We start from the raw sequence: 25,600 nt of genomic DNA on the forward strand, positions 1-25,600 counted from the left end.
TTCTTCTGACAAGAACATCAAACCTAAAAACCTCCAGATCTGGCTCCATAGAGTCCAGATGTAAGGCACACCTATGCACCCACAGAGGAGAAAAACCATAACACTGTGACCGGTGTGGGAAGGCTTTCAGAGATAGATAGATAGATAGATAGATAGATAGATAGATAGATAGATAGATAGATAGATAGATAGATAGATAGATAGATAGATACTTTATTAATCCTGAGGGAAATTCAGCAGTTTTGCATACAGCACAAGACAAAAAACAGACAGATCCACACAAAACAAAACAAAAAACGGTGGGTTAGTAACAAGGCTGACATTAAGGTTAGTATATACAGTATACTTTAAAACACACTTGCTAAAGAATTACCTCTAAAAGAGCTTCCTTCACAATACTGTTAACAAAGACTTCTCATTGTGTTTACACATTTCAGGGCAGTGATATAAAGTGAAACAGTGATTGAAGTGATCTACGGTGGTCTGAAAAGTAGGTGTAGTCCAACTACAGAAGGTGCTTTGATGTTTTCCAGTGTCTTCGTATCAGTCCTAATGTGGTCCTGACAGAGACCCAGACCCCCCCTGACCACTCAGTGATCAGTTGTCCAGTCTGATGTCCAGGGGGATGACAGAGTTCCTGAGCCTGTTAGTGGAGCAGGTCAGAGACAGCAGCCTGGAGCTGAACACACTCCTCTGTCTGATCCCAGTCCTGTGCAGAGGATGCTGGGGGTTGTCCAGGATGGACACTATCTTCTCCAGGGTCCTTCTCTCTGCTACTGACACCAGGGAGACTAGCTCTGTGCTCCCCACTGAGCCAGCTCTCCTCACCTTGTCTGAGCCTTGTCTGCATGATGTTCTCACTGTCACGTTCACCACAAGAAGTTGATGTCCCCATGTGATAAGTGCACCGAGATCCTCTGGTCGTCCAACTTTTACAAGTGTCACCAACAGACTCATACTGGACAGAAACCTTACCAGTGCAGATTTTGTGACAGATCTTTGATCACAGGTTCACAATGTCCTAAAGAAGAATGTGGCAAAACTTTCCACAAAGGACACAAACTGAACATACTGCTACTTATTGACTTTGTGGACATTTAATCAGTCACTTGTTGTGATTCTGTTGCTGGTTGGGGTTCTCACCTGTTCATTGTTCACAAATGAAACCAGCTGCTCCTGTCACAATTTTCCAGTATTGTTCTGTGCAGTTTAAGTTCAAGAAAGGCAACACCGCCACAGTTATAAAATGACAGAAAGCAAAGTATTGCAGATCGCCTTTCTTTTTTCCAAATTTTACTTTTTATTATGTGTATCCAACATACTGTGGTGAGATTTTTATACTACTTTTTCCAAAATTACAATTTTATTGCATGTAAAGTTTGGGACTTGGGGGGGGGGGGGGTTGTTTTTGTTTTTTTGATGGTTTTATTTGGAACTGGATAATGAAAATTACAGAAAGTAAAGATATTTAAACCTACTGTAAGGTACCTTTTACAAAATGTTTGTAAATTATAGATAAGTATGTGAACTTTGCATGTATTTTTCTTTGATCCATTACCGACAACTCTCTTACTTTCACTAAATATTCTAATAATCCATCCTGAGCACATGGTTCCATAACACTGAAGCTTACCAAGTGTACACAAATATGAATTAACATCAACTTATGTATTGATGAAGAACAGGGTGGGTCAGAATTACTCACATTTATTCCCTTTTTAGAATTTCTTAGGTATATGGAACAAACATTGGATGCATGTCCAACAGAAATGTTGTTTCCAGTGAATTATCTAGAACTTTTTTTATCCAGTTTCCTTCAAAACGTCCTCACTAGAATACCTATGTGATTTCATGGCCTATAGGTACCTATAGGAAGTAGTGGTTTTCTTCTGCTGCCATGCAGAGTGGTGGCTTCCTCACACTCCTACCAAATGAGGTAGAGAATTGGGTGGAGGCTTCTGTGTCTGACTTTATCTGATCGACTGAGTGTTTGAGTTCCCTCCTGAGGAGATGAGCAGTGAGACTGAAGTTCCAGCAGAATGCACAAACTGTCATCTTTTGTTAGCAATGAGAAAAGAAGAACATTAAGGTACTCAATTTGACCTTTTTCTTGTATTAGCTATGTTGTATATAATAAAGTTGGAATTGGAAACTTATGGGTTTTTTTTTTCCAACAAAATACTCTGTACTTTTGAGACTATAGTTCAGTGGTTCCAACCTTTTTTACTCCTGACCCCATTTTAACGTCACAGATTTCTGTCCACCCCAGACATTCAAAACAGACTTTTTTTGTTGTTGTTAAAATTAATTTGTTTTTGATCCTGTAATAGTTTTCTATCCTCTGTTTCAAATCCAGGTTAATGTTAGAGGACATTAGTCTATATAATGTATATTATTGTGGATGGAGGCAGTAAATCCAGGTGTAGATTACTGCACAAAGGGAGAATTGGATTTTCCTTGGTCGGGATATGTACAGTCAGTCCAGCTGTGATTTACAAGGAGGACAATTAATACTGAAGAAACAAGAACTCAAACTATGAATTATGAAAGAGCTGCAGCATCTGAAACCGACCACAATGAACATTTGACAGAGAAACAGAACCACAGAGAAACAGAACCACAGTGCTGCAGTTTCACAACCACAGTTTGTCTGACATGGATTGGATTGGCTCTGTCAACTCAACACATTTATATTAGTAAGTTTTTTATTTTTATCAATTCCTAGAAATTTCAGGCAACCCGATGTGGGGTCCCGATCCCAAGGTTGAACAACACTGCTGTAGTCTGTTTTGATCTGTTACTTTCTTTTGCTCTGAATGAAATTTTAATTATGACACATTTTTGCTCCAACACTAACTGGTGTTATAGAAACACATGTTAGTCAACATATTTAATTGTATTTTATGTGAAATTTTGTCAGAAACGGGGCATTTTAGCCAATTGAGTAAGTAAAAAAAAAAAAAAAAAAACAGATTTTTTCATTTGATCCCTTACCAGGCTTATTTTATTTATTTATTTATTTATTTATTTTTACCACAAAAACATAATTTAAGTTAATTATTATTCCTGCCATATCAAAGTACTGATAAATATGGATCAAAATATGTTTATAAATTTCTTTGGGTTATTTAGTTGAAAGTGTATGCCCATTTGAACAACAATGTGATGATGAGGTTTTGTATTGACAGGTGAAGAGTCTGGTGTGTTTATGAGGGACAGGGGGTCGACATGGGGGACAGGGGGTCTGCCTGCCAGCCTTTTCTCCTGACACCATACACAGACCCCCAGGAACCACAGCAGACCTACAGTCATGTCCATACCAGGATCCAAATGACCTTTGACCTCCTGAAGGCAGGCTTTCACTGTCTTCACCACTTAAGGGTCAGCCCTTTGAGGTCATGTGACATCATGTGGTCTGTACTGTCCTCCACAATGTGGCCTGAGGATCACAGACTGTCAACAACATGGCTTCCATGTACTTTGACTGAACTCCTAAACTGTGTGAAATCTGCAGATGCATATCTTTAATGTCCTACAGATTGGACAATGACCGGACTGATCAGGATCATCAGGCTTGTGACAGAATGGTTCAGGGAGGATGAGAGATCATTTTCATACATGGATTCGCCTCCATGAAGTCCAGACTCTAATTTGGGATGTGATGAAGAGTTGACACAGCTGTCTCATTCTCCATCATCAGTAATCCAAAATTAATGCAACTATGGATGGAATAAATATTATGAACCTCATTGTGACACTTCATGAGCATTATGTGGTAAAAAAGATGTGACAGTGAATGTCTCCTGTAATCCAAACCAAAGCTGGTGCAGTCAAATATTACATATGGGACTTTTTTTGGGGGGTCGGGCAGTGTATATAAAGCTGTAAATATACAAACATATATAGCTCTGAATATATATACCAAATATATATATTAAAACAGTCTATTAAGACACAAAACATAAATTTGTACAATATGTGCTAGAGAATATATGATCAATATGATAATGAATGAAATATACATAAATAAGTGTGAAAATATGGTTGTGTTATTAAAATGATGTGGTTCTAATGAGGCACAGATGGTTCAATGTAAACCATGCAGATAGTTTGAGTGTATACTGTGACATTTGTCCTCTGTATTTTTCATCCAGCTAAGGACACCTGGATGAGTGGGTTTGAAATCAGATTTATCATCAGTTTCTTCTTCACTCTTCAACTGTCGCTTCCTTTAAACTGATCCTGTTGGTCTTTTTGCAGGAGTCTGGGTTGTACGGTGGTGGACGTGCTGACACTAAAGCCTCCCTGGGCTGAATTCGAGGCCATGGCGGCGATATTCCAGCCCACCCCCCAGCCCACCAACCCCCTGCTGCCCTCACACACGTCTGAACAGCTGTGGGACTTCATCCTCTGCATCTCGGTGGAGGCCAAACACAGGCTGAGTGCCCAGGAGCTGCTCAGGCATCCCTTCTCCCAGATGCTGATTTCAGATGAACATATATATATTCCTTGAAGTTTAATGGGAGGGTTTTCTTCTTAAGCGAGATGTGAAGAAGGTAGATGGTTAGTTGTGGTTGAAATGTTTTATTTACAGTCAGAGCATGAGAAATATTTTAGAATTTTTGAGGTAGAACATTTAAAATCATAGTCATGGATAAAAAAACAATCAATGTTGAGAGAAATTAAGTAAAAACCATCTCTGATTTTGGAAGCAAAGATACTACTGTACTGTACACTCAGTACAAGAGCATGTGTTTGAAATGTCACAATATCACAATGTTGTGAAGAACAAACCCCAGATGACGCACATAATCCAGTCCTCCAGTTCTTAGCTAACGTTCACGTCAACCTGTTCAAAGTTCTTCCTTCCCTTCCGAATCATGTCTATATGATCCACATCCAGTTGGAATCCTCTGTCCACTTTACTGGGAGGTGTTGGACTTGGTCCAATCTGAGGAACATCACTGATATGAAGTTTTGGGAGCTCCTGAAGACAGCGCGTGTAGACCGTCTCCATAGGTACACCGGAAACAACACAGCAGTGTTGACTTTGGAATATCTGGTCGTCATAGCAACAGCAGCGTAACTTCCGTGTTGTTCCGTCAAACTCACGCTGAATCTTTTCCTCGTCCACCAAGGACAGAAATGTGTGAACCTCCTGGACCGACCACGGTGTGGTTTTGTGGGCTGTCATCATGGATTAGCCTACCGCTATATTTACTGTACACTTCCACATCTGGGTTTTAAAAATGGCGGTCGCGCATTGATGACGCAATGATGCTGACACAACTCCATGACCAGTCAGTGGTCTGCTTTGTTTACACGTCACATTTTAGTATCTCTTCACCCGTTTTGGAACAAATTCTAAAAAACAGATTCCAGGTACTTTTACGGATTATAAACACAAAAAGGCCGAGTCGAATGGAGCCAGTACCATATACACGCTTTACTTTACATGGACGAATCACAACGCTGTATTGACATGGCCAACCAATCAGAATGCAGCTTGTATTCATTCCCGGAAGTGCCAGCCCTGTTTGTTCCTCCTTTGTTTTTGCTGTTAGAGCCAGAGACAAGCCGTGAAGCGGGTTCATCCAACTTCATTCTACTCGATGTTAGTCGGTGGGTTTGGACACAGATTCTCATCTTTTGATACTTAGGAGCAGTTTGAGCTCAAATCTACCCAAGTCTTTTTCCTCCTGGATATCTCGGTGCTCTCCGCTATAGTTAGCCGGTACCGGAGCTGCTAACTCTCGTGCAGTGAAGCGGAGACGGTCACGTGAGTTTGGATGGATTTCCTTTTCAGTCCTCGCGCTGCTTGAACATGCTCCGGTTGTTTTCTATGCGCTGCATAGGAGTTTGTTTAGAGCCGTTGCTATGGAGATAACATGGCGGTAGTAGGAACACGAGAGCACCAGCAGCGCTGATATTTGTAATTCCGCCCAAAATACACAGTTGAATCTTATTTCCTGTTCAATAGAACAGAGTTTGTTCTGATATAGATACTTGTACATTGTGATGAATAACAGTGACTAACGCCCCCGTTTGTGCCTGAGCACCCCCCTCTCAGCTTTCTCATCCAGAACGCCCCCTGGGGGGCGGTCCCACCCCCGTTGACAAACCCTAGTGGAGGATGTTAAAGTCATGTCTGCTGTTTGTTTGTTCCACTTGTAGATTTCCTGCCTCAGTGGATGAAATCCTGGAAATGCAGAGCCATCATACAGACCTTCTGGAGCTGCTGGGTCACAGATTGGATCTTTAGGACTGCAAAGCTTTTCTGAGGTCAGTGAATACTCCAACTGTGGGATGGTTTGGATTGATTGAACTGCTGATTTCCTCTGTTGAGTCTATTAATGCCAGTGAAGTTCCTCTGCTCTGCTTTATGTTTATCTATGAATTTGTCCAACCGTTTACTGAATAGTTTTTCTAGAATTTGTGAGAATTGAGGTCGAACTGAAACAGGTCTGGAGTTTGTGAAATGGTGGTTAATCCTAGATTTATAAAGAGGGAACTTTAGCAACTTTCCTTTGGTTTTAATTTAGACATAGTCCAGGTTGACTGTTGGTTTACAGAAATATGTATTCCTGATGTTTTATACACTGTATAAGTGTTTTTGTGTGTTTTTAATTTTGAAGAGGGTTTTATCAGAGATGAGAGTTAGCAGAGTTTAGTGCGTTCATGTCTCACAGATAGCTGCTGTCTAGGTCGTCTGACTGAATTTGTCGTGTATGGAGCAGGAGATGAGGAGGGATTTTTCCTCCTGTTGCTCAGTACATGTGCAGACTATTAGTAGATGGAGTTGTAATGTAAAACAAACTTCACTTTGTTCTTGCTCCTTAGTGAGTCCTGTGTTGTTTGTATGTGAGGTTATATCAAATATTGTTTGTCCTTTTAACATTGAGTATCTGCTGCTGATTGAATCAGTTGCTTTGCTTCTTTGAACTGGTGTTTGTATTGTGTTATTTTGCAGATATTGCAGAATTCGTATCAGTAATGCTATTGTTGTGTTTCTACTTTTACTGTTGAGATGATGTGATATGAGATGGTGCAGACTATTGGTAGATGGAGTTGTAATGTAATGTTTAGTTCTGGCTCCGTGGTGAACCCCCCCACCCCCATTGTACTTCTGATGTTTGTTGTAATTGTTGGCTTTCCTGGCCTTTGTCTCCCTGAGCCCCCTCCTCAGCTGGTCCATAGTGAGGGAGAGGGGGAGTGGGAGGTGACTGGAGGGCCTCCACTGTTACAGGGAGGGGCAGAGGAGTCTATAGTCACAGTGGTGTGGGGGGGGGGTATATTCCACCAATGGGTGGGGGCTGGAGTCAGGACAGATTCAAACCTGTTGAAATGCAAATTCAGCTCGTTTGCCCAGTCCTGATCTCCATTAAATGGTGGGCGGTCGTTACTTGATGTGTTCAGGGTGCAGCAGTGAATTTGGATGCATCACCAAGAAAAAGAAAACTGGTATAACTCAACAGTTCTTCATCCAATCAGCAACAAACTCCATGAGCGTGATAAGAGTCACACCCTGAACATGAAATGACAATATTGAGGCAGACTCATATGCTGCGTTTCCATTATATGGAACTAGCTTGACTCGACTTGAGTACCAGGTCCTATTCCCAGAGACCTTTTCCATTACAGGATACTACCAACTTTAGAGTACCTGGACGTCATAGCAATGTGGCACGTTGCTTCTGTGTTGTCTTCTCAGAGAGTCGCTGATAAACTTGCTCGTTGTGTGTTGTCCCATCAAACTCATGCTGAATTTTTTTCATCGGCCACCAAAGACTGAATCTCCTGACTTAATGATGAAGTTTTGCGGGCTGTCATCATGTGGATTAACCTACCGCTATATTTACTGTAAACTTCTGCATCTGTTCTTTGTAAGACGGCGGGTCACAGAGAAAACTGTCTGACCAATCAGTGGTCTGCAGTGTTTACATGTCATGTTTTAGTATCTGGTCCCCAGTCTTGGAACCTTGGTGGAGGTGATACCAAAAAACTAGTACCGGGTACCAGATTCCAGGTCCTTTTTCATAATGGAAATGCAAAAAGGCAGAGTCGAGTCGAGCCGGTACCACGTACTGGAAACACGGCAATAGTGCCACCTATTGGTTACAATAAATTACATATTTTAGTGTTTTGATGTGCAGATTGAACATGTCCAACTTAAATTTCCCCAGAAAACCTTAACAAGTACATGATTTTATACGTTCCAAGTTGGTGACCTTAGGTAACATCATATGATCGTGTTGGATCTATGAGTTCTGAGGTTTTTTTTGTTTTTTTTTATGAAACAATTAAATAGTTTGAACTCATTTGTACACTGTCAAATCTGCATCAGTTTTCACATGTAGAATAAGAAGAATGTTTGAAAATGTCCTATTAATTATCTAACTAGTTAATTTTGTCTGTCTGCTTAATCTGGTTTGAAAGGGATGTGTTTGTTGTGTTCCATTCCATTGCATTTCAGTGACCACCTCTTCTGTTTCCTTGTGTTTTGATGTAGAGAGAAGACAAAGGTGGATTTAAAGTGAAACCTAAAAGCTGTGTCTGGACAAAGATCACCTGATTCCAGGAAACATGGATGGAAGACCCACCTGTGACCAGTGTGGAAAGACTTTCACCAAAACAAGTCACCTAAAAAGACACCAACACATCCACACTGGAGAAAGACCATATGAGTGTGACCAATGTGGAAATGCTTTCACCACAGTAAGTTACCTAAAAATCCACCATCGCATCCACACTGGAGAAAAACCATATGAGTGTGACCAATGTGGAAAGAGTTTCACCCAAAGAAATATGCTTAAAGATCACCAACGGATCCACTCTGGAGAAAGACCATATGAGTGTGACCAGTGTGGAAATGCTTTCACCACACTAAGTTACCTAAAAACCCACCATCGCATCCACACTGGAGAAAAACCATATGAGTGTGACCAGTGTGGAAATGCTTTCACCACACTAAGTTACCTAAAAACCCACCATCGCATCCACACTGGAGAAAAACCATATGAGTGTGACCAGTGTGGGAATGCTTTCACCACAGTAAGTCACCTAAAAAAACATCGACGCATCCACACTGGAGAAAAACCATATGAATGTGACCAATGCGGAAAGAGTTTCACCCAAATGACAGGGCTTAAACTTCACCAACACATTCACACTGGAGAAAAACCATATAACTGTGACCAGTGTGGGTATGCTTTCATCACAGTAAGTCACCTAAAAAAACACCAACGCATCCACACTGGAGAAAAACTATATGTCTGTGACCAGTCTGGGAAGTCTTTCACCAAAGCTAATCACCTAAAAATCCACCAACAGACCCACACTGGAGAAAGACCCAAGTCCATCCCATAATTTCACACCCACAACCCAAATCCATCTACACTTCACATCTGTCCTCACTTTAGTTCATTCACAAATATAAAAACCTCTGAAATTATAATTACTCTGTTAATGGAAAGAAATCTTGAGTGCTATTTGGAACAATCTTATTTTTTACTTTCTAAATCATTTACACTATCCTGCAATTTTAAGGGTTTCAAGTGGAATAAATCAATTATTGGTTGCTTCAAAATATCCTACTTTATTACTTACTTTACTAGTAATTTGGTATGTCATCAGTACGGGTTCAGTTAGTCACGTTTATATCAGTGAAATATGACTTTGTCCTTATTTGATGTGTCTGTGAGACGTATCTTATGCTAAATGGCAGATAAAGTGTGACTTTGAATCTTGGTCTAGGTCATGCAAAAAGGCTCTGTACTTTTCTTAATGCTATTGTAACACTGCTTACCTCAATATAAAAAAACAAAGTGAAAATTTATGGGAAAAAACAAAAGAAATGAAATGTTATAAGTTCTTTGCTTGATGAGTGTTTTTGATTTGTAAATCTGAGCTGTATTCTGATTTATACTTTGTGTATTTTCACCTTTGTGCTGAACAGTGATGAAAAGGTCAGGTTCAGCACAATGTGCCTTTTTTGCAACGTGGAAATGTTTTGTGGTTAAGGTGAGCATAGTGTAATCTGAATTATGAACTTGGAAACTTACTGTGGTCAAGAAATGCTGGCCTCCCTGCGCAGATGTTCGACCAAGGCGTAACTCTTGAAGCTCTTTGTGGTGAAGCTATGCTATCTAAGCTGAACTCCCTGTGCAAATGTCAAACCAAGGCGTGACCCTTGATCAAACTGTCAAATGCATAAGTGCTATTTTGCAGATTTTGCAGATGTCCAATGCACTTGTTAAACTTAAAGTGAACTTTCAAATGGGTGTGTGCTCAGAGTGATTGATGTTTATACTGATGTGTTTTGATTGACATGTGTACTGACGCATTTTACCCAGCAATTGTTAACCAATCATATGTGTTTGTTGAACTTATGTAACTGAATATGGGAGTCACTAAACATTGGAGTCTTCAAAGAGCCACTAAAGACTATAAAATGTAATGGAGAAGATTTTATATGTTAGACGAATAGTGTGTTTGATGGGATACTAGTGGTAAACTGCCTTCTCTGACAACTCACAGTTTTTGGATTTTTGTGAATCATTGCTGTTTTCAATAAACCACATTCTGGGTTTACCTTTTTTAAACTTCAGCCTTGCCTATTGGTGGATTTTTCCTTCATTCTCCTATTGTGTGTTTCCATCGGCAGCTTTAAATGGTAAGTTTCTTTACCATATTAGTTAACCCCCATCGCTTGGAAGCCCGGCCTCTGGCCGGACCTCAGTTTTAACGCAGTATCTGAGCAGGATAGAGAACACTGGCAGTCATGCACTTTTCAGGCACGTAGAGTTAAGCCCAGGGCACAGTGAAGATAGTTACCTGGTGTTAAAATATAAAGGTATCTGGGGCAGTAATCCATGAACTAATATTATTGTAGTTTGTTGTGATTATTGTGCTACGTGCTTAACATGTTATCATGTGCATCACTGAGAATTCTTTAAGTCTTATTAAAGCATAGACTCAGTAATTCAAATAATGCTGAAATTCAAATAATGTCAAAATTGAAATAATGCTGGAATTCGTCAGACTCCTGCTCTCCAGGAGGCAGAGACTCAGGCATGACCTCTTGATTTTTTCCCCATTTTTCATGGTTATCATCACATAATTGTCTTCTGTGAATCTCCTTGGGGGCATTTGTGAATTTTGAGGAAAATCCAAGTCTGTGATTTGAACTGTTCTGTTTTTTACAAGTGGACACCTAGTGCTGTCATCAGTCAGGTTTGGCCACAGTGCAGGATCATCAGCCACAACTGGAGGACCTTCCTTTGTTGATAATTCAGGTGCAGGTGAGGAGGTGGTTTAGGAAGTGCAGGCTGGGACATCCTCTTGGGTTTCCTCAAAGGACTCCTCATAATCTACACTGAATAAGACCATAATGATCAGCCTAATTATTACCATTTTAAATAATCCCAATTAGACATTATATTAGACTGGATAAATACTTTATTAAACCATAAAAACCCAAACACACACCATCGACCAAAACCATCTACTGATCTAAAATGTTAAACCCTTACTGATCCACTAATCTTAATACATGTCAATAATTGGTGTAAAATGCAGTTTTTCATCTTTTCATGGTCATCAGATATGACCCATTTGGACGTTCAGAGGCTCCGTAGTTACCGTGGAAACACCATCATCTTCTACAGTATTGATTCACCAGTAAAACCCATGGAGTTGAATAAATGACAGTGGATGGACACACTGGGTTTATGTTTAATCAGTGATATTTTTGCTGAAAACATAACTTTTCCCCAAATTTTTTTTTAATTTGATATAATAACCTTTGAATTTACTCTGAGCTTAAATGTACATCTGCATGATCAGTGAATTAAATATAGGAAAATACATGATTTACACTGAAAAAAATTCAAATTAAGAGGATAATATTACAATAAATGGTGATAAATCACTTAAGAAAGTTTATAAATAGGAAAAAATCTATTTGGGAACTGACACAAAAGTATCAGTGGGTCTTTATGGGTTAATCCCAAATTGGGAAATTGCTTTTTTGCAGCAGCAGTAAGTATAGTAAGAAACAGAAATATAATAGAAGCACACAATCAAGAATAACTATACACCCAATAAAATGAAATAATTGATAAATAACACACAAACCTTTATCTCTAGAGGTTGTGGCAACTTTGTGAGTAGACACAGTCAGGAATTTAAGCAAAGCATCGAATGAAAAAAGGTAACACCAGTGGTGTAGTCTACGTGATACGCAGGTGTACACTGTATACCCACTAGAATAGGTTCCAAATTTCTGTATAACCACTGAAAATTGTGCAAAGATACATGTCAGCATGGTTTATGACATACTTTCACTTTCCTGTTCATAAATTTGCCTACGAAGCGGACACTTTTGGACCATAGGGGCTTCTGTCAGGCGTGACGTAGAACCGACGTTAACTGATAAGGAATCACTGAATGTGTATGGAGGGCACGAGTCAACTACTTGAACTGGTCTAACAGCGTTTTCCACGTTTGTTTCCTGTATCTGCGCTCTCTTTACTAAAGAATCCAATCTAAGGCCATACACAGCAGCTTTACCTGATGGTAGGGAAGGGGAGGAGCCTGCTGATGCTACGGCCTACAGTAACCGCTATTGGAACAGCAGGTGATTGGCACATTGAATTATATCTAAAACTAGCAACTAGTGGTTTGGGTGTGTGTGTGTGTGTGTGTGTGCGTGCGTGCGTGTGTGTGCATTGTAGATGAGAACTGGACTGGGCTGTGAATTTAAAAACAGGCATCCTTGGTTAGAGTGGAAAAACGGAAAGTTAGCTAAATACTAGACGGCATTTAAAGCTGATAGAAACCATTTAAATGTACAAAGTTAACGCTATATTCAAATGTCAATATACTGTACATAAAATACAATAAAAGTCAGAACTAAAATCATACATAAAACACTAAATAAGAACATACATATAAAGCATCACCATTATCTGAGAAGGAACTAAAAGTATAACAACAATGTTCCTTAAAAGCATCTCAAAGCAAACCCCAATTCAATCGATTAGAAAAACATCTATACCAGATTTATCCTTTTCCCATTCATTTAAAATGACTTTGAATGTTTGAAAACAGACCAGTTCCTTTAGTTTTATCTCCTTCTGTAGATTGTTCCAGAAAGTGGGAGCAGAAAATTTGAAAGCTTTCTATTCCAGTTCAGCTGAGACTTTTGGAACTCGTAGAGATAACAGATCCTGGGACCAGAGAATGTAATTACCTCTGCCAAGGAGGTTATGTGTTTGTCTGCGTTGGTTTGTCTGTCTGTCTGTCTGTCCATGTGCAAGATAATTCAAAAAGTTACCGACGGATTTGGATGAAAATTTTAGGAAATGTTGATATTGGCACAAGGAACAAATGATTAAATTTTGGTGGTGATCAGGGGTGGGGGGTGGGGGGGCCACGGGGGCCCACTAATCTGCCTTGGTGGAGGTCTGTGCTCTACGAGTGCTTCTAGTTATTGAAGTCTTTCCAACAGATGTAGACCAGCAAATATGATGGAAGCAGAAATAAAATACATTTATAGAAAAAAGAATACCAGTGTTTAAAACTATTAGTTACTATGGATGACTAGGATTAGTTATTATGGATCTCATTTTGTGGGAAATGAAAAACAAAATCTAAATGAAATAAAATAAATAAAATTACAAAATACAATAAAACCAATCAGTGGTGAGGGTCAGCGACACCTCCAGGCCTTTGTACATTTAATGAGCCATTATGTAGGTCATTATCTGGACGATGGTGAAACTTGCGTGGCACAGATGTTCGGACTGCATTAGTAGGAGACGGGTGGTGGTGTAGACCCCCCTGTTGAGAGAAGGCCGTTCCATTTGCACACAGATGGGTTCTTTCAGTCCTCTCCCAAACCATCCGTCTTCCCTCTCCAGGATGTGGACGTTCTCATCCTCCAGTGTGTGTCCTTGGTTCTTGAGGTGAAGGTAAATGTTAGACCGTGCGTTTGTGGAACAGCTGTTTAGTTTCTCCTTTAACAGATCACTACATTCAACTGCATAAACCACATGGATCAGCTTCATGCATTCCTGTGTTTTGTCCTTTGGGTGGTCCAGTCTCTGTCAGTGTTCCTGGGCTTGAAATGCACAGGGATGTTGTGTTTGGAGAAAATCCTTCGGATCCTCTCAGACTCCCCCTCCACGTATGGCTCATACATACAAAGGCCCAGAGGTGTCGGTGACCCCCCACGACTCACAACAGGACTCATGTGAGCTCTCAAGGTAATGTCCATCTGGAGAGGATCAGTAACCGGCTCCTGCACCAACATTCTGAGAACTGAAGAAGCCTCTTGGATGAGAGGGGAAACACTTTCAGACCAAGAACCAAGTCCAGTTACTTCAGATTCAACCTTTCAAGGAGCTGAATTTGCATTTCAACAGGTTTGACTCTGTCCCCACTCCGGCCCCCACCCATTCATGTCCCTCCTCACACCAATCCAGAATGGTAGCCCCCCCACCCCACTGTGACCGTCGACACTTCAGCTCCACTCACCCCTCCAGAACGATGCCTCCCCCCTGCTGATACCACCATCACCTCTGCCCCTCACACACCTATCTACACCCCCCACAGGGGAGTTTCCCACCCCCCTCGACCCCTCACTATGATGTGATAAGGAGGCGATGTGATGTGATTCACATCTAAATCACAACACAGAACGATTAAGCACATTCTGATTCAACACATTCATTCTGGTAAAAAAAAAAATGCAGTACAATTCAATGAGCTTGATTATTTATTTATCAAATAAGACCATGACTTTTCACAAAGTGGCTTTTGTGTCATTTCAGAACACGTCTCACATACAGTCAGTGAAAAAGTTTGGACTTTGTTTTCAAAGTTGTTTCTCTGCATGTTTCTAACACTCAACTTCCTGCTCCCTCACTGAATCCATTTTTAATGTAATGTATTTGTAATGTAGGTAAAACAGAAAAAGGTTCTGTCACTTTAAGAGACACCTGCGCAAGGTATTCTGGGATATGCTGTTAGATATGCATGACACTGTTTAAGGAAGTATCTCCGGTATGTACGGCAGTTTTCAGTACAGTTGATCAAGTAAAAAGTACACGTTCATAAACCTCATGTCGTCACCTCCTATGTCTGTCAGATTCACATACACACATTACAGTATTCATCGGTTGCACTTGTGCCACAGTCCATCCACAGAGCTCAGACTGTTAGTGTACAGTCTACCCAGCCGCCAATCTGCGGTCTATGTTAACGTGGGTCTGAAGAAAAGATAAAAATTTACCCAAATAGAGAGTAACACTTTTCAATTCAAGTACAAATATATTCTATTGAATGGATCAAATTTAATCGATACAAACATTCAATAACTGATGCATCGCAACATCATTCCAAACTTTTCATTCACTTGCAGCTTCTCTACCACTGCACTTGGATTGTGCACGCGTCTGTCGGTGTATCGGATAATTTTCCAATCCCTATTGGCTATACATAATAAAAAGTAAAATATAGAAAAAAGAACTTCATATATTACATTTATCAAATTTTTACAATATTTCCTAAAAATTTGAAAATTGCAATTCCCAGATGTGCTTTCACTGAGCAGATCTGCCCATCTTTATATGACTTTTTTTTTTTTCCCAACAGGAATTTTTCTAAACCAAAAACAGATCCAAAAACTAGAAAAAAACTGCTGAAAAAAAGAGTCATAATAGGGTATTGAGGGACAATTTAATTTTTTTTCACCACATCCCTCCCCTTGACCAGGCTCATATATGTTCTCTTTTTTGTAGCAGTGTGATGTTTTGGAGGAGACTTTGTAGAAACGTGATTTTTACAGCCTTACTCAGAGGTTCCCCTGTTTATTTTACAGTAAGGATGAGCTGACTCACATGTTTATGAGCAGTTATACCAAGAACGAGTTGAATGTGTATGCAGAGATGCAGAATGTGAATATCATTGAATCTGCAGTAAATTCAAAGCCATTTAACTGTCTGAGAGTTATGTTTTTTTAAAAGATCTACTGAGGACGAGTCAGGTGTCCAGTCCAGATCACATGATTTGCTTATAACATGAAAACAAAATAATAATCAAAATAAAAATCACATTGTTTATTTTTTAGAAAACTGTCTCCGGCCTTTGATCAGTTCAATTTTCTTGCAATGCAATGTAAGTGTGGATAAGGTCAAAGGTTCCTTCAGGTCTGCAGACTTACGCCATCAGTGTCCAGGTCACAGGTTGTTCAATCGGCCTCCACAGCAGCCAACAGCTGTCCCAGGGTCTGCCTGCAAATGTATATTAAAATTCATTCAATATACTAAAATAGTACGACGAGTACAATGAAATTATATTGTGGGTAAAATCTAAACCTTTCTAGACTTTGTGGTTTTTAATGAAAAATGAATACATTAACAACATTTATGAATATAGTCAATAACTTGCTATTTTCAACCTACTTCTATAATTACATTAAACAAAGACACATAAATGTAGTGATTCTGTGGGTAAAATGTGGGCTATCGAATTAATTTGACTGTATCAAATGCCCTGAGACATTCATTCATTATCCGAACCCGCTTTTTATAAGTAGCTGCCCTGAGACAAATTTAAGAATTGATGAACCTACCTCAGGTTGGTGCTAGCTAATGCTAATGCTAATGATCAGACAGAGCTGTCCTTCAGTTGTCAGCATTAGTATACATGCTACTGAGTAAAGAAAATGGATACACACATGAAAATCTACAATAACTTTTCCTGTTTACTGAGCACTTCCACACTAGTTTATTCCACACTATTATTCCACTGGAAAATAAACTTATCTTCCCGTGATGAAGAACACAGGGCCTTCAGTCCACAGTAATGACGATCCAACCAAGAACTGTTAGACACTTAGTGCTTCCTTCCCCCAAGTCTCCTCTGTTTTGGTTGGTTGATTGATTGGAACAATCACAACAAGCTGAACTCCCATTAGCTCATCTAATAGTGAAACAGACTTCTGCCAGAACCCCTCAGATGCTTCATCTGTCATTATGTCAACCTGCTGTACTCCTTCTGCATGCCGAAAAGTCAAAGTGACACTGTCCCTGAATGTCAGAAAAAATCAGAATTCTGAGGAAGAAAGTCAGAATTATGACCTTAATCTCAGAATTCTGACTTTTTTCTTGGAATTCTGACTTTTCTCTCAATATCTGAATGGATGGGCCATAACTTTCTTCAGTTAAACAGAGAAAAAACTGAGGTGGTCGTTTTTGGACCCAAGGAGGAGCGTCTTAAAATCAGCATGCAGCTCCAGTCACTTCAGTTAAAAACCTCAGACCAGGCCAGGAATTTGGGTGTTGTCATGGATTCAGACCTGAATTTTAAAAACCAAATACAAACAATTACAAAGTCAGCTTACTATCACCTCAAGAACATTTCTAGGATTAAAGGACTGATGTCGCAGCAGGACCTTGAAAAACTTGTCCATGCATTTATCTTTAGTTGAGTTGACTACTGTAACAGTATCTTCTGTGGTCTGCCTAAAAGTCTATCCGACGACTGCAGCTGATCCAGAATGCTGCTGCTCGAGTCCTCACTAAGACCAAGAGAGTGGACCACATCAGCCCAGTTCTGAGGTCTCTACACTGGCTCCCTGTCTCTCAGAGAATAGACTTTAAAATTCTCTTACTAGCATATAAAGCACTGAATGGTTTAGGCCCAAAATACATCAGAGACCTTCTAGTCCAGTATGAACCATCCAGACCACTCAGGTCATCTGGTGCAGGTCTGCTCTGTGTCTGTCTGCAGGTCTTCCCAAAGTCAGAACTAAACATGGAGAATCAGTGTTCAGTTTCTATGCTCCGTATATCTGGAACAAACTACCAGAAAATATCAGGTCTGCTGAGAGTCTGAGTTCTTTTAAGTCCAGGTTCCAGACTCACCTGTTCACTGCTGCCTTTGACTAAAAGGCTTTTGACTTTTTAAATTTTATATTCTCTTTGAAACTCTGCACTGCAACTCTTACTTTGATATGTGTGTTTTTATTTTTATTTTATTCTATTTTATTGTTTTCGATTTTATGTGTTGTTTTATTACTCGCTGTTTTTAATCACCTTTTTACATGTTTCTTTTATAATGTTTTAAATGTGTTTCTTTTTGTTTCTTTTATTTCAGTGTCCTGTGTGAAGCACCTTGAATTGCCTTGTTGCTGAAATGTGCTATACAAATAAACTTGCCTTGTCTTGCCTTGCCTCAAAATAATAATAAAAAACATTATTGGACCTTTCTTTTCCCCAGTGGTCCTAATCCTCTTGTGCAAAAAAAGGGATAGTGTAACATCATGTTAAAAAGCTGATTTGAAAAAGGAATTTGGCCTGTTCTTTATTTCATTGTTGTTCCTTTGTAAAACTGTGATTGCCTTCTCAAACACATACATTGTCACAGACTGATGAGCTATTTGCATATGAGGCGACACCAATGTGAAACCTGCTGAGCAGTGATTGACTTGATCGCTATTGTACGGCCGCTGTTGTTCTGCAAATTACCAATGCAGGACACGCCTGTCACCATTAAGTGGGTGGGAACATCTGCACACAGGAGGTAAAGTCTGAACCAGCTCACTTGTTTTAGTTTGGTCATTGATCATTCAGAAGGCTCCTACTGTAAACTGTGAGGGAGAATATTGTCTCTAAGGTTTGGTAGGTTTTCATTGGAGTTCATTCTTTGGAGAAGACAACTTTTGAAGCTTCAACTTCCTGTTCTTCTAGCCAGGGTAAGTAGATTGTTTTGGATTATAGTTTTTGAGAGGTGATTATATGGAACATGAATTAAAAGTGGACCAGTCCTATAATTAGATGAACAGTTTAACCCTTGTGCACCATTTTTTAAGTGCACAAGTGTTATTTATGTCTGTGTAGTAGTTCTTCTTGGTTCAGTTGGACTGGTTTAGCATTTGGTCTGTCGGAAAACATTTTCAAAAGAGCTAAACCAGTCCAGCTGAACTAAGACGAACTACCAAGAAGGTTATTTCTGTCACAGTGTATGTTCCTTTATGTCCTAAATCCTTTAAAAAGGCCTTTGAACATTTTCATTGAAGGTATTATTTCTTTTTAGATGCCTTTCAAAAAGAGGTCTGCTGCTGCAAAGCGCCGCATGGCTGTGTATTTGGCTTCTTACCCTGGAGGGACACGACAGAAAAACCGTAAGTAGTTTTTTCCATGTATATATTCATTTTGGAATAAATAGGCATTTTATTAATAGTATTAATAGCATGTTTATATTTTCTCCTTAAACAGAAGCTCTGATTGGGTCCGGCACACGTCCACCAGTGTTTGCTTGGAGAAAGTCACGCCACAGTGGGAAACAGCACAAGGTCTTCATTCCACAGGAGTCCACCAATAAGGAGGTGACTGACATGTGTAAACGTACCTACACAGCTCAGCATAAATATACAATGAAGTATGTTATGTAAGATTTTAAAGGGGCTGGCCAAGGGAAGGTTAACATCTAGGTCAGTGGTTCTCAAACTTTTTACAGTGGAGTACCCCTGAAATATACTTTTTTATCCAAGTACCCCCAACTCTCACTTCAGCATTTTTGATTGAAAAAAAAAAAAAAAGGCAAAATTTGTTCCTGTGCCAAAGGTGTTTGTTTGTATTTACAAAACTGTGTAAACAAACAACATATATTTAACTGTAATATATATTTAAAAAACTGACAGTAAATTCTTTACAAAATATAAACTGAAAAGAGCCCTCTTTCTTTGATAAGAAAAATAAATAAATTGGTCATTCATTAATAAATGAACCTTTCATCAACAAAAAATAATTTCTTATCTATTCCAATAACTTCATTTTTAATTATATAAAATATAAATGTTGTTCAAATATTACCAAAGCTTCAACAAGATGATTGACAATAAAACTATTATATGAACATATTTATTGGGTTTTATAATTCTGCATTAATTATCATTATTTATTTTGTATTCCGTACATGATGACTTATTTAAAGTTTTTTTTTTTTTTTTTTTTAATTTCCAGTACCCCTGGGGGTATAGGTACCCTACATTAGGAACCCCTGAGCTAGATCAAAAAATTTATTTAAAATCACCTTTTCAAGACTCATATACTTTAAAAGTACAACACTTCTAGTGTCGATCACAAGTTTTATTTTTTGTTTTAAAAATACTTAGATGGCATTATATTCAGCATAAATATCTGTTTTCATTCTTTATCCGTCAGTTCAATTCAAAGCCTGACTCTGATCCTCTTCTACTGGACCTATATTATACTTATGATCAGTTGGAAGGTCCATTTAAAAAACCTTTTGCTGCTCTTTTTACAGTGGTTACAAATATCTAATAAACTGAGATAAATATATGTTCAAATGTATTACATTAGTTTATTAAGGTATTTGACTACACATATATATATATATATATATATATATATATATATATATATATATATATATATATATATATATATATAATATGTATTGTATATACTAATAAATATGCTGAATAATTAAAACTTGTAATTCTTCTCCCTTGTCCATCTGTTATCCAAACACTTAGCAAAACTCTTGCTACTTTATGCCCTAATATATTGAGAAAATACAAACTGTTTACTGTTTTATAAAATAGAACCCCTAGAGGACCAACAGTAAACATTTGACAGTTTTATGAAAATTGGAGCTGTATTTTAAGGCAGGTTTTATAAAGTGGTCAAAAACAGACATTCATTTTCTGTCCTTCTGTTACTGAGTGTTTTTTTTTTTTTTTTTGCGATTTTTAAGCCAGAAAATTGGGTTCAAACATTTTGTTCATCACACATCTACAACTGCTCATTGTTCCCTGCAAATTGAGATATCAATCATCTTTCTACCATAAATAGTTATGAAAGGACAAACACAAATGTAGTAAGGCTGTCCATCTGTTAGCGCTTGGTAAGCCCCAAAAGTTAACAAAAGCCTGTCTCTTTTTTTTTAGTTGGTCTTGGTTGTTGGTGATTCACATCTCAGGTCCTTTGTGGAGGGAGATGTTGTCATCAGGCCACATGGTCCGTATGGGTTTGGTTTCTCTTCGTCCCTTGGGGCCACTGCACATGAGCTGGAGCTGGAGGTCCAGCAGCTCCATGTCGACCGTCAGGTGTCATTGTGTGTGGTCCTCGCAACTGGAAATGACACCGACAAGAAGACTCTGACACAAGCTGGTCAAGACTTCGAGCGCCTCCTGTCAACTGTACTCCGACGCTGGAAGAAGGTATGTATATATTTTGACATTCAAAGAAAAACTGAGCAGAGGTGTCAGAAGTATTCCCATTCATTCCTCAGATAGAAGTATAGATATTAAGTTTTAAAAAGAGTTCTGTAGAAGCTGAAGTATCAACTCAAGCTCTTTACTCAAGTGAAGGTGTAAAAAGTACTAGTTTCGAAACTACTTAAAGTATAAAAGTAAATGTAAGAGGAAAAATGCCATTAGGACAAAAGCTTGGGTGGTGCCACAGGGGCCTATAGTGCACTACCCCACCTCCCCTAAAAACATTTTTCTAAAGGCCATAATGACGATAACACTAGTCTACCTATTTCAGCCGCATATATGCCCATTGAAAATGAACGCATTTGAGTCCAATGCAAATGTGTTAAAGAACCATATATGTGTCCTACTGAGCATGAACATGTGTTTAATGGAGCTGAAGATATGATGAATAGTTGAAAATAAGTACTGGAATGGTGTAAAAAGTCAGGTGTGATGGATCGCATACAAACCAATAGGGTGTCGGAATGGTATATGTTTATACTTCTCATCCAACCACAATCAAATTCACTCCATCTGGATGGCACCATTTGGATAGTTCTTTTTTACATAAACGATGACAAGCTAGAATGAAAACAAGCCAAAATGAAATGGGAGTAACGAGGCTATTTTTAAAATGTAAGGAGTAGAAAGTACAGAGAACTGCATGAAAATGTAAGGAGTAGAAGTAAAGTCAGCTGAAAAATAATCACTCCAGTAAAGTATAGATAACCAAAATTTCTAACGAAGTATTTGTACTTCATTACTTGACACTTCTGAAAAACTGTATATGCCTATTTCAATATTTAATATTTTTACTTATAATTATTTTTTAGGCATGTGTGGTCGACTTCCCTACTTGCCACACAGTCTCTGAAGCTGTGCAGAACCAGTTTCGTCAAGAATACAGAAGACTGGCAGAAGCTAATGGTATGAAAAACTATATTTAGCATTGTATAAGTTTTTGGTATGGAAGAGTATTGTTTTCTTAAATCATGTCTATTTTTCACAGGGTTGCGGTACGTCTCTTGTGCTGACAAGTTTCCCATGGATAACCTTGGACTGTGGGTTAGGGATGGTGTAAGTGAAGAGGGTTTGTGTTTTTGGAGCATGTTTTAGTTCTTTGTTTTGAGTAATTACGTGTTATGTGTTTTGTCATTTCAGGTCCACCTCAGTGTACCTGAGGGCGTGCAAGTCTTGGCTGACTTGATCTGCAAGGCTGTTAAGGACGAGGTGGTGAACACCAGGGCGCCCACCTCCTGTCCTGGGGAGGTCACTGCAGCACCTTCCAAACCCTCGACAGAGTTTCCAGATTTGGTTCCGATCTGTCCTCCACCAAAGGCTGTCCAGTCACCTGCTCCATCACATGAAGGTGGGGTGTCTGTTGGACATGACTCCAAGGTAAGAATGTTCAAGTAGAATTTTATTTTGTATTTGATACTGTTTATTGTTGACATATAAATATCTTTACCATAATAGTGGAAGGTCTCAGTGTCTGTCTTAGAAATGTAGGCGTTTTTAACTGGCCAATTTGGTACCTACAGCTGAGGAATAGTCCCATCTCCGCATTAAATGTCTTCTTTCTTTAAAATTCCATTTTTTAAAGTCAGGAGGGACTGATTTAATTCATGTTGCTAAGCAGTTGCCAGGGGGAGGGACAGGAAGCAGTCTTGCATGTCAGGAGACAATGGGCGTCCTCTGGTGGTCAAACACAGGAGGGCATTCAGGTCTTTGTCAGATGTAATATGCTGATGCGTTTCGGCCAAAAGGCCTTCTTCAGAGCATGTAACACAGTATCATCTAACTGAAGAAGGCCTTTTGGCCAAAACATGTCAGCATATTACATTTAATGAAGACCTGAGCCTAAGTCTGTTAGTATTCTGTACAAAGTGTGCTGTTATTCGTTCTTTGGAACATTTTGATGAACTCTATGTGTGGCTAAGCACCTTTTAAAGACCAGAGGATTCGTACCTGCTCCACATATTGTTGGTGGGAATTATTTGGTCTCCTCGATGAGCCGGATGGCACCCTGCCGGGTAGCGCCCGCCATCAGTATGTGACCATGTGTGAATCGGTGAATGACAGACATGTATTGTAGAGGGTTTTGAGTGGTCGATAAGACTAGAAAAGTGCTGTATCTGTACAGTCCATTTACCATATTCACTGTGTCCAAACTGTACTTCACACAGCAAAGGAACCACAGCAGTGCATCACCTGTGAGATCACGAGAAGGCTGAAGAACCAGGAGTGACAGGGTGTCACTGGATGGTGGGGTCCAGAGTTAAACCCAGGGACAGGTAGGTGAGCACAGGCAAAGCATACACAGATTGGACTTGTTTCATTAAAGCGAGGTCAGATCAGTCATAACGAGAATTTTTTGTGCAAAGCTGATGAGTAATTTTTTGCATTTCCCATGTCTCCAACAGTAAGCCAACAGTTAATATTGTTTGTGCATCTGTGTTTGCTCTTCATGATCCAGAAATTTAGGGAATGAAAAGGCTCCTGGGGTTAGGGTTGCCATCGTGGTCTTGTGTACAAGCTTAAACTAGTTTGATTTTATGCAAACTGTCTGAATCTGCATTTGTCATTACTAGTACAGAGGGTTTTCGTTGAAAGTGAAACATTTCTTTAAGGTTGTTTAAAGAAATAGTACAAATAAAAATTAAAAATTAAATTCTGCAGTAAGGTAAAAACTGTTCGGTGAATTTTATTTTGCCATTTTTTCTATTTTCCCTTCAGATGCACGAAAAGTCCAGCTGATGACTGACAATCCGGAGCAGGATTCTCCTTCATCTGCTGTGGTGTACTGTCACTTCTGTCTTCACTGACCTGTTGTTGCATGTTTTGATTTTATTTTATACACTGGATAGATTCTAAATTAAAGGATTCTACATTAAAAAAAAAAAAAAAAACTGTTATGCTTGTCCACAAATATGACCAGAGCTAAAGTTTACAGAGCCCTCAGGCATTTGGCCAATATTGTGGAAAACAACATAAAACTGAATTGGGAAATACAAGCTAAAAACAGCAGACCACAGCCTCTCAGCTCAACAGCTCTGCACCTGGTTCAAAGGTGAAAGTATGACCTCATCATGATACAAATGCAAAAAGATCAGATTGACACCTGGGAGCTCTGAAGAACTGTTTTTGAATAATTATTTGATATTGTAAATTTACACCTGAATAAATGAAATAAAAGTGTTTTAGAAATAACAGTGGTGTGTTTTTAATTTGTAATTAAGTTCCCCACCCAGTTTAATTGAAACAGTGAACATCTTTAGATGTATCTATTCTGTATTTTCCTAAGTATGTTTTCAGTTTAATATGTATGTTCCAGTTTTTATTTGGCAGCCGTTGCTGCCAGTCATCTGACCATTTTTAAATGTAGTATTTAAGGTTTATTGAAGGCATTTGATCATAATAATTTAGGAAAAATCTGTAAAATAATGGTATTTTTTTCTGCAAAACTCTTAGCACTGTCACTTTATGAACAGTGTTTGATCGTAATATTTTAGGAAAATTTCTGTAAAATAATGGTATTTTTCTCCAAAACTCTTAATGAAATTTTATATAAATTTAATGTGTTTGCTCTTCATTTGATTTAGGTTATTTTACCTTAATTTTATGGCTTTTGTTTGGCAGTCATAGCTGCAAGTTGTTTCCCTTTTTTTTTTTTGTTTTTTTTTTTAACAGTGTAATCTTGTGTGTGTCTCAACTTGTGTGGGTCAATATCACTATACGGTGCATTTTAAACTTAGGAGATTTCCCACTTGACTTTATTTTTTTAATGCTATAATTGATTTTCTTATTTTACTAGTTTTCATTTTATTTTCAGACGTATTGGCTTTTTATTTATATTGTTGCACTGACTGGAAAACATAATGACAGTAAAGGCTATTCTATTTGATGTCATGATAATCATCTTTACCTGTATAAAACTAACAGAAGTAACATATTTTATCATTATTTTCACATTTTTCTCCATTTTCAGGTTTGTCTCATTAGGTTTGTGTTGTTATTTATTATCTGATACTAATTTCTGTCTGATATGTTCACCTGAAAAACAATAAACCTCTTCATTAAACTCCAGTGGAGCTACTATTAGTCATTAGACATGAAGGTTCATAGATATGAAGAGTTGTCTAAGGGTGGAGCTTTCATTGATTTATAAGAGACAGCGATAAAAACAATCAGCAGAAGTGAAAAAAGAACAACTCCGTCTCATTAACACTGTACAAAGTGAGCATTTGTCCACATTCACTGAACAGATGAGTTTTTCTTATGATTAGGCAGCTTGAAAATGTTGTTGAAAAC

The 25,600-nt window shown here is 38.7% G+C and overlaps 4 protein-coding genes across 4 annotated transcripts in view; 2 read left to right on the top strand and 2 right to left on the bottom strand.

Moving 5' to 3' along the window:
• Positions 1 to 10,569, top strand: part of LOC115436331 (zinc finger protein 658B-like) — a 763,626-nt gene extending 753,057 nt beyond the window's left edge. The window contains exon 6 of the mRNA XM_030159176.1: positions 8,601 to 10,569. Coding sequence (XP_030015036.1) covers positions 8,601 to 9,366 — 766 coding nt within the window. The 3' untranslated portion in view covers positions 9,367 to 10,569. The remainder of the gene's footprint in view (positions 1 to 8,600) is intronic.
• Positions 1 to 25,600, bottom strand: part of LOC115435836 (uncharacterized) — a 1,131,008-nt gene that overhangs the window by 987,957 nt on the left and 117,451 nt on the right. The window lies entirely within an intron of this gene.
• The window catches only part of LOC115436291 (zinc finger protein 239-like), an 887,505-nt gene that overhangs the window by 711,892 nt on the left and 150,013 nt on the right, over positions 1 to 25,600 (bottom strand). The window lies entirely within an intron of this gene.
• LOC115435841 (uncharacterized) lies at positions 19,141 to 24,046 on the top strand. Its single transcript, XM_030158453.1, has 7 exons — positions 19,141 to 19,189; positions 19,284 to 19,393; positions 20,981 to 21,253; positions 22,123 to 22,216; positions 22,299 to 22,366; positions 22,451 to 22,687; positions 24,026 to 24,046. The coding sequence occupies exons 1-7, from the start codon at positions 19,141 to 19,143 to the stop codon at positions 24,044 to 24,046; spliced, it is 852 nt and encodes a 283-aa protein (XP_030014313.1).

Source organism: Sphaeramia orbicularis, chromosome 16 (genome assembly GCF_902148855.1).
Source record: "Sphaeramia orbicularis chromosome 16, fSphaOr1.1, whole genome shotgun sequence".
NCBI lineage: Eukaryota > Metazoa > Chordata > Actinopteri > Kurtiformes > Apogonidae > Sphaeramia > Sphaeramia orbicularis.